General features: G+C 32.9%; 1 protein-coding gene across 1 annotated transcript; it reads right to left on the bottom strand.

Moving 5' to 3' along the window:
* Nucleotides 1–3,021: 3,021 nt before the first annotated feature.
* On the bottom strand, nt 3,022–6,281 carry LOC105332757 (POTE ankyrin domain family member B). Its single transcript, XM_011435445.4, has 4 exons — nt 5,964–6,281; nt 5,686–5,787; nt 4,156–4,362; nt 3,022–3,554 (listed from the first exon to the last, which is right to left on the bottom strand). Exons 1-4 carry the CDS (start codon nt 6,148–6,150, stop codon nt 3,391–3,393), a joined length of 660 nt encoding a protein of 219 aa, XP_011433747.1. The 5' UTR covers nt 6,151–6,281; the 3' UTR covers nt 3,022–3,390.
* Nucleotides 6,282–10,177: the final 3,896 nt, after the last annotated feature.

Raw genomic sequence — 10,177 nt, 5'->3', positions numbered from 1 at the left:
TATGTAACTCGCTTCTAATTCGATATTTGACTTTCAAATGTTGACAAAATTGAACTCAAATCATGTCTCTTTAACCTCTGTTTTATACTTTAGATGTTAACATTAAAACCTGGCTTGGAATTTTTTATGATATAGATTCATTACAGAACTATCGAAGAATTTGAATATTTAACATACCGAAAAACTACAATGCAAACCTGGGGGCATTCAGTTTGTAAGCATATGCATCATTTTCTAGGTGTACCCTGGCTATCAACCTCTACAAGAATCTTTACATGAATATATTGGGAGGGGGCTGTCATACTTAAATGCAGTCTGCAGTCCTTTCTTATATTGTCAACAAATTTACGCGTTTTAGTTCATTTTTCAGACATTGGTTCGCGCACTCTATTCTTCTATACGTGAATATTTAGTTGTAGGATTGGTTTTTTTTATCACTATCGATGTTATGTTCATTTATAGTTACATGTTTTATAATATGAATCAATCATACATTTTCAGGAAACTGGTTTTTTTTCTAATATGTAAAAAGATTACTAAAGTCAAAGCCTTACATAAATTGAAAGAAAAGAAGTGGTTTTTTTCTGTTAAAACATTTACTACATCCACAAGTATGTATCATTTATCAACATTTACATGTTTTAAATAAAACTATTTTGTACACAGTTTTAAGAATAAAGGGCATCTTGTTTAATTGCAAAAATATTGCTTCCTTTATCGCTGTACATCATTTACTGTAATCAAGACGCAGCTGGTTTTATTAATATTTCAACCAATTCTAATATAAATAATGATAATAATCCCAACTCTATCTGTCCTGTGTAACTGTAACTTTTTATTAGATTTTTCCATAAATGTCATTTTTACCATATTATGGAAGTGTCAAAGTGATTATGGTTTTATTTATTGGGACATTTATAACGTTGAACAATGTTGGCTGTGGTCTTTTGTTTATTTTTATGCGTTTAAATGAGAATAAATTACTCACGTATTGTGAGTTTGAACATTTGAACTCGTAAATCGGGTGTTTATTAACAACATATTTATTCATCATAGGCTCTATCAAAACAACTTGATACTGTGTGCAATGAAGGCTCTAGATCAACTATAACACTGGATGTGATATGACTGTTTTTCTTATGGTAATTGCGTTAGTATTTATCAGTCGTAGCTGTATATGAATTGACCACAAACAGTGAAAACACTTGTAATAACAGCCATAAAACACAGTCTGTGGTAAGAAATGGCCGTCAACAGCACAAGAATTGCTTTTGTTTCGCTGGCAAAATGCAAATAAGAGGTCTAGGGGGCTATCGTTGATGACATTGTAGTCAGAAAAATCACAACAACGATGAAAACATGTTTGACTAACACAAGCCTCTATTTAACAGGGAAAAATATTAAGGTTAAAATTTTTTATGTTAATGAAGAGAATCTATTTTTTACATTCATCTTGAATTTGCTAACATAGCTATAGGGCTTAGAATCTTTTCACAACTGGTTCGAAAATGTTGGCATTCTTCATTTAAGTAAAAACTGTAATCGATCATTCTTTTTCTATGCATTACTTTTTAAAATTACCCGTATAATGACTTTTATTATTTAAATAAGATTTTGGTCTTTGCTGACAAACTTCCAATCTAGTAGGCTACTTTCCTAGTGTTTTAATCTTTTTTAACATTTAATAATTGTTTTCTTATTGAGTAAATTTATTAGTCAATAGCATGACTCTTAGATACGCATTCACAATTGAATTTCGCTCTCAAAATATTAACTGTTTATTTTCAAATAAAACCATAACCATTTATAATTACTGAGACAAAGTAATTGCAACGTTACTTTTCTGAATAAAAGTAATGGAAATTTTAATGGGGAAATTCCATGGTAGTAGTTGTTGATCCATTAATAAACAATATTGTTATGAGGTAACATTTATATCTATTAAGTATTTTTTCCTTGTTGCATTTAAAATCTAATATATAGCCGAAATTAAAGCTAAACAGTTTTAGAACTGTATAGGAATTACAGTGAAGAGCAAATATATAATTCCTTGTAAAATAACAACATTAATCTAAATAAGTTTACATACCTATACTAGTGTTTACATTGTTAAACTGTGTCTAGTTTTATACTTTTATTTGTTACTATGTGTGAATTATTTCGTGAACTTTTTAGGCATCAATAGTAGCACAGTCCCAAGGACCTCAAACAGTTTACCTTCCATTATCCGGAACATCTCGGGTCTTAGACAAAAAGAGACAGATGTGTTCCGAGGAATCCAAGTGAATCTTCCATATATTAATGTTATTTAATTTTCTTTTATTCAAAGTACTATCGAGAATCACGATAATTTAGTATTAATTTAATATGGGTAGTAGAAGGGATATTCAAAGAGAGGTGCAAGTATACACATTAAAATGATGTCTTTGGTATTGATATATTTCACGAAGGTAGAGACAAATGCGGGGGGGGGGGGGATTAAAATAATAAATATTTTATACATAAAATAAAATACCCACTGACGCGGATTAGAAAACACAAATATTTTTTTTTATATAATTGTGTATACTTGCTGAAAATTACTGCATATTTTTGTTTTCAAAGCTGTTGTGTACGTCTTTCGCATATAGAATTAGATCTTTTTCAATTGTCTTTAATGTGGCTTTCCTTTTGAGTTGGATAATGTGTATCTAAATTATAAAAAATTATTTACCATCAACATTTGTCTACTTTTATTTCAAAATAGAGGATCAATATTTTTAGTCAAATTGGTTATTTATTCTAAATAGTAAAAGTTTGAAATCATGTTTAAATTTTAACAATTCAGATTTTCTTTAGGTTTCTTTAATTCTGCGCTTAATCATTTCAGACATTCGATTTGGGGGAGCACCATATATTTCATGTCCTCAATCGAGGAAAAATAAATTGATTTCCTCAAATGTGTCATTTTTATTCCAAGCAGTGAGATGTTCTACTGACCCATATCTCGTGGTCAAGAGAATGAAAAAGAAGCGAACATAATTTAGCTTGACGTTTTTTATTCCGCTCCAATTACTACATGTAGTCATACTCTGCTCCATCTCTGAGGCAATCTACAATAAATGAATTCGTCCGTGGTGAATGTAATTTTTATTCATTTCCTCTTTCCGTCCTTACTTCAGTGTGATTTTACGAGTTATGTACGACTGCATAACCACTGCCAGTGAGCACCGACTGTCATGTGATGAAATTAATGGTCAAACATGGGCAGCCTTGCGCTGCAATGTGCCTCCAGGAATCGGGCTCTAGATGTGGTTTTATGGCATTAAGATGGTTGCGCTGCCTGATTTGATCGTGCTTCTGCAATTCATCATCTTCATTGACTTGATGAAATTGGGTTTATACATTGAGTCATGTTTTGGGGGTGTTGGGGTTAGGTTTTCTGAAACTAGGGAAATTCTTCACACGCATGCTGAGGCTTCGCATGACCTTAGGCAGTTTGGTTTTTCGTCCAATCGTCCGAGATTTCACACTTGCTGCGGGTATCCACTCATTATTTTCCTCTAGTTTAAAACCTGTGAAAACAATTACCCATCTTTAATGCAATACATTTTCATTGTCTGATTCAACCTCAACTTGTTTATCAAAAATGTTACATTAAAAGTGTTTATATATCTGTTTTGGACATGGCGTGATTTGTAGTTTATTTATACAATGTACTAGTAACTTTGATTGTACAATTTAAATGATGAGAACATAGGTAACATTTGCAAAAGTCAGGTATAGGTCTGTTACAAGCAACAACATAGGACTGGTTACTTAAAGTATATCCTAGTATGATTTTTGTAATCAAGGCGTACTGTGGTACAGAATACAGATCTATTTTTAAGCGATATTTGTCATTTCTATACTGTCGGCATGTGATATCACATTAACTTTTAATAATCGATATTGTTATCCAAAGAACTAGTGAAGGAGATTTTGAGATTGGTCAATTCTTTTTTAAAGAAAAAAAATTACATATCCCTTGAAAAAACGCCAATTGATGTCGTCCCCCAATTATGAATGTCGTCCCCCAATTATAATGGTGCGTTATCTACATGTTGTCTTACTTTGTTGCACTTCAGTCGTATAAATCCTTCTCATTACTATTTGGCTGCCCTGGGTTATACTTACCGTTTTTCATTATCTTGTCCACCATTTTGATACAGTGACTGTGGGTGCCGTTGGCGACGAAGTGAAGGGCGCTCTGACCGAGGCCGTCTACGGCATTGACATTACATCCCCGTTTCATCAGGTACTCGGCGATCTCAAACCGACCCTCCTCTAGCGCCAACAGAAGGGGCGTCTTCCCAGATCCATCTATACAGTCTATGTTTGCTCCTGTAAAATAAGAATAGTACACTCATTAATCCTCACATTTTGCGGTTTTTTTCCAAAAACAATTACCATGTCAAATAAATGCATATTAATAATTATTCTAACTTTTATTCGTTAAAATATACAAGTTAGGTATTTTGTTTTCATCGGCGTGGTCGATTTACTGTCAATTTAAAATTTGCATGTACAAGGATGGAGGTCTAGACTCTGAAATTTGTTTCAATAATCTGAATGGCCTTCGTGAGCATACAATTTTGATACCATGTGATGCCCTTTAGCCGACCTATTAGCACTGTCTGGTCATGACACCATGAACAATACTGACCCAGGGACGTAGAAAAAGGTCATTAATTATTTCACTAACTAAAATGCCAAGATAAATGGTTTTCGTGGACTTGGTCCAATTAACTTTTTTTAAAACATCTACGAACGTACATTGAAGAGCGAAAGAGAAGGCTTACATAGGCATTGCCTGCTGCCTAATCCAATTCCGTAATTTATTAGCATAATAAAATATGTTCGCATCAAATTCACGCACATCGTGTCAGATCTGTCGACGTTTCTTTTTAAATATATGGATAAATGTATTTTTTATGTTGTCATATTTTATTTAACCTTAGAAACGAAACTTTAGAAACGACCTTGTAACACTGGATAAAACTGGGGTAATGGATCGACGTTAGATTCAATTAGGAAACAATATTCAACTGCATCAAAATGTCTTTTTTTTCTTATAATTCTTCTCGATACTAAGATATTTTGAAACTTATTCTATGGTCTCTGCCGTAAGCCTTGAAAATTACATACTCTAGGGTAAAACAGAGACTCTGGAGTAAGTCTGTCTAGAAACCACATTTTCTTAAAGCCACAGACTTGATCCATAGTGTGAAAACCACAGAATCAGTTGTCAAACAGTTTCTGAAAAACATACTCTTGAAAAGTTAAAAAAAACCAAATGTCCAGGCAGACTAAACCCTACAGACTACTACTCGGTCAGTAGTTGCTGTGATACCACAGATTCAGTAAATTTCGGATCGGGGGTTAATCTGATAATTTTAGACTATGAGCTCAAATTGAAGAACATTAACTCGGAGAACCAAAGGCTTAATGGTAAAATCCGAAAACTCCAGACGCACTGAACCTCGGGTTAGTGGTAGGAAACTACTAGTAGTCTGAAAGCAAAGGCCTCCAGTGATGGCTTAGAAATCTACAGATTGTTAAGTAAATCCAAAAACTTTATATTTAACACTGACTAAGATATCTGAAATGTCTGAAAATCCATCGTTTCCCCTGTAAATTTGGTTTCTAGTATGAACAATAACTCACCTGATTTAATAAGACTCTTAACAAATTCTAGATCATCCAGTTCCACAGCAATCAGCAATGGTGTTCGTAGGTCGTAGCTTATGATGTTTATATTGCATTTGTCTGAAATGTAGGTGTAACAATAACGAGTCAAAAACTTAAATATATGAATTTAACTTGGAAACAGATCACAACAATGGCAAGTCAAGTTTTTTCTTCAGATCGTCAAGGAATACGATGGGGCTTCTTTCTAATAGTAGTATCAACATGTACAAATATAGGTAATGGTCAATACTTACCAAAGGACAAAAGAATGTCCATCATTTCATCGTCTCCATTAATAATTGGAAGAAATAGCAGCGGATTCCCTTCTTCATCGTAAATATTGGGATCTGCTCCTAATTTCAGTTGCTTTTTCACAGTGCTATAGTCCCCATTGTTAACACATTTCACAAACTCTTTGTCAGAAATTGTGTTCACTTCCATTGTAACCGATAGGTATGGAAAAAAAAGTACCACCGATAAGTTCGTGACAGAGTAAGTAGATAGATTAACACGATGGGTCGGCCATCGTCCCCTATTTATACAGGCCAGGTGATGTTCACAGGTAGAAGGTGCACTGGTTCCGCATAATGAGTTGCCCAGCCCCTTACTGTGGCGCGGTTGACAGTAATGTTGCTGTTTTATTATTTTCAATTACGTTTATATTTTTTTTCTCCATGTAACAAGAGAGCGTGGATGTAACTTTTCATTTTATTATCTGTGAATATATGTCGAGCAAGTACAAATGCTATACCTGAGTTATCTAGAAAATTGCACACTAGCTTTTTTTCCGCATTCGGTGCCCGTTTGAATATACAAGACAGTACACTTGTATATGCAGCGTGTTAATTATAAAGTAATTTGACTGTTTATTCATTGTAAAAAAAAAAAAGGCAATAAGATCTTAAACAAATTAAATGCTAACTATGAATTTGGTAAAAGATTCTGCCCCAAGAAGAGCCGTACATAGTAACTTGGTGAAGTACGGTATTAATTAGATATGATATTTTTTTTATTTTCAACTCATCTCATTCAAATTTGTATTACATACGCCTTTCCTTCAAAATCCAGTTCAATTTTAAGCGTAATTTGATCCCAAATAAAAGTTATAGGGATATGAATTAAAAGCATGTTTTTCATTATGTTGTCGACTTTTTACGTATTAGAGAAACTGCATTTAGTATTTCAAACTAATATGTTGTGGTTTGATTAATACATGTACATGTATAAATTTTACGTTAATGCTTTTGAAAAGAAACATCATTACGTTAGCAGGGAAAATAAATGTTTTTATGAAATTATTTAGGCTTACAATTTGTGTGGGGATACGGAATTAATAGCATAGTTTTTCTGTTGAATATTTATGTTTAGGAATTACAATAGAGATGTGTTTTAGAATGTCAAACATATGTTGTGGTTTGCTTTGTAAAACTATTAACTTAATGTTTTTAAAAAATTATTTAGCGGAATGGCCATAAATTGGGAGCTGCATTTATTTTTAATGAATAAGCCGATGGAATTTCCGACCAGGTTATATAACTCATACCTAAAGGTCTCACTGACACATGAAATTTAATCATAAGTAATTAAAAACAATATATGACAAGCTAAAGGAGAGGTCTGGGTAATACTTTTAGTAATGATAGCATACGTTATGAACATAATGCGACTAGCGGAACCTCCCATGATCTAAAACTAAAATATTTAGAAATATGAACTGCACACGATGTGGATGTATCAGATTTATAAGTATAAAAACGGTACCACATACACATTACTAAAAATATTACGTTACTAAATAACAGCCATCAAGTTGCAAAATTCCCCGCAAAGGCTGGTATTGCTTTTGTCCATGGACTGTACATATAGTGATGGGATTAAAGATGGCTGCTTAGCACCCCTAAGTTTGTTTTTTTTGGCGTCCGATTATGATTGTCCTACTATCAGGATAATATAACTATTATAACCGTATATGATAATTGTTTATCACCCCGGTTCTTTGGTGCACCTTTTGAGGCAACACCTTTTTCAGAATCAAAAAAGGTACGATCAATATTCTTAGTGATACGACGCATGATTGTCTGCCAATATTGTTTTGGAAATTACTTACCGGTACATTGTGTATCTAATTTTGGGTGTGGTTTTGATAGATAACTATATATATATATAGCATTAAGCGGTGGAGTTGAGAGAGGCACCGTTGGTTTTTTGAGCGATATGATGGAAAATCGATGTCAATACAAAAATATACTCAATCACAGAAAATTAATGAACCGCTTGACACATTTTTTAAATTATTATCTACATGTGCGTTTCTATTTGAAATCATTGACTTTTTAACTGAATAAATCTTAGTGTAATTGACAATGTAATAAACATCTGAATAATCAACTTGCACAGAAAATAAAAAGAACTTGAAAATTTTGATAGAAATTTTATCGTATTTCACAAAAGCCTCGCTATAATGGTAAAAAAGTTGCTAACATTCTACATAACATCGAAGTTATATGGTAAGGGGGGGGGGGGTGAGTTTGAAGCGTTGTGTGATATTCAGTATGATAGTTCCCCTCTCTTATAATATAATTATTCGTCTTTCTCCCTGGTTAGGACTAGGTACCAACGTCTTCAAACAGTTACATCGTTTGTCTAAGAACCACAGCCCATGAATCTCCGTCAGCTGTGCGATACAGGGGGCGCATTAACATATCGTGGTAAGAATGGCGAAGCGCGCATGACTTTTTGTACTTTGTGTTAAGGGTTCAGTCTATTGCTCAACTTGACTTCTTCTTAATGTTTCTTTGCGTTGTTAAATTGGGTTAATTATTTTGAACTAAACATATTTAGTTTGTTTAAATTTTGAAGAGAGTGTCATAATTTATCTTGTTTAAAGTAATAAATTTGAACTGTCTCAACTAATTTTTGGGAAAAAAAACTCAGTTTGGCGGTGAAGTCATAATACTCCCTTGTTCTTATAACACACAACACCGTTCTTTTTCATATCTCTTTGTTTACCATGTCCGAATTATTTGAATATTTTTTAAAGCAATAACAGGTTTTGTCCGAATTCTGGCCTCAGCATTGGATAAGAATAGAGGAGAGCTTTTTGAACAGGACAAAAACGATTACATTTATTGAACAGAAATAATTGTCTTAATGTCAAAACTCCGTGTGACATTTGATATTTTGACAATACTACATTGTTGATGTTCGTAAATAAAACCGTAAATTATCAACACAATAATTCTACCATTTAGTTAATTAAATGAGACTCCAGCAGAATAATTATTGCATATAGTTTTATGATTCTGATTTAATCAAAGGTCATTTGACGATTAAAATCATTTCAGCCATATTAGAATATTTACATTTTCAGTGTCTTTGTCTATGATAATACTACAAATCGATTTTGTAATGTATATTCCAATACATTTCATCAAATTACTGAAATCATATATATAAGTAATAAGGGATCAGTCTTCAAAGAATGATTCTTTTTATCTTAAAGCAATACAACCCTATCATGACCTAAAGATGCCACTGATCATGACTTCGTGGTATGAAATGGTATGAATGTACTTGTAGAAATCGTTTTCTTTTCTTTTGTTCTGACTTGTGGGATATTTCATTGTATACATGTGTTTAATGATTATACATAGGCAGAGCAGAGTTAGGTGTCTAATGAAGAGAATGGTTTAGTATTGGATAGTATTCAAATATCTCACCTGTATTTACTGCTTATAATAAGTTGTCTGAAATACAACACCTATACATTACATGTAATTAATTTTAGATACCGGATTCAAAAATTTTAATTTGATTTTTTTTTATAAGATAAAAAGCATTGTGACTTATATAGGAAAGAGAGAGAGAGAGAGAGAGAGAGAGAGAGAGAGAGATCAATTTATGTCGTTTGGTATTGTGATATTTTCTAGACGAACAACTTGTAGACCCCGCCCTGATCGATTTGTCCGTGTGCACACATATTGATTGATAATTAACACCTACAAGACCCGGACCTTGTGGTGGACGTCTCGTACCGTCACGGTCTACATTATGTCTGTTTACTTGCGGAAAGGTGTTTTATGAGTTGCATGTATTGTACATAGAGTTGTTATGACTAGAAAACGGTGTTTTTCTACGGAAAACTAACGTTTATTTAGATTAATCATTATTTATAGTACTCTGTCTACAATGAGATGAATAATTAAGCTATAAATGGATTTTGTATGTTTAAATTGGAAGCACATGTACATGGAGTGATATCTTAGAACCAAGATGAATATCGTTTTAGTATTTGTAAGGAAGCTTTATAATTCACAAAAACAAGATATCAAATATTATCTGGGCATGTAATATTAGATCAACGATCCTTTTTCTTATACATTGTAATTACTTAACGTATGCACAACGAAATAAATATTAATCTATAAAATGTTGTAATGCATCTAAGTCAGAGCGCACACTCACCGAT

The sequence above is a fragment of the Magallana gigas genome, chromosome 2, assembly GCF_963853765.1.
Source record: "Magallana gigas chromosome 2, xbMagGiga1.1, whole genome shotgun sequence".
NCBI classification, from domain to species: Eukaryota; Metazoa; Mollusca; class Bivalvia; order Ostreida; family Ostreidae; genus Magallana; species Magallana gigas.
The sequence above is the reverse complement of the archived record's forward strand: the minus strand, read 5'-3'. Positions and strand labels throughout refer to the sequence as shown.

Coding starts and splice junctions, on each gene's coding strand:
- LOC105332757 (XM_011435445.4), bottom strand. CDS start 6,150: ATGGAAGTGAACACAATTTCTGACAAAGAGTTTGTGAAATGTGTTAAC. Junction 5,788..5,963: donor GGACATTCTTTTGTCCTTTG/GTAAGTATTGAC, acceptor CCTACATTTCAG/ACAAATGCAATATAAACATC. Junction 3,555..4,155: donor GGACAAGATAATGAAAAACG/GTAAGTATAACC, acceptor TTGTTTTCACAG/GTTTTAAACTAGAGGAAAAT.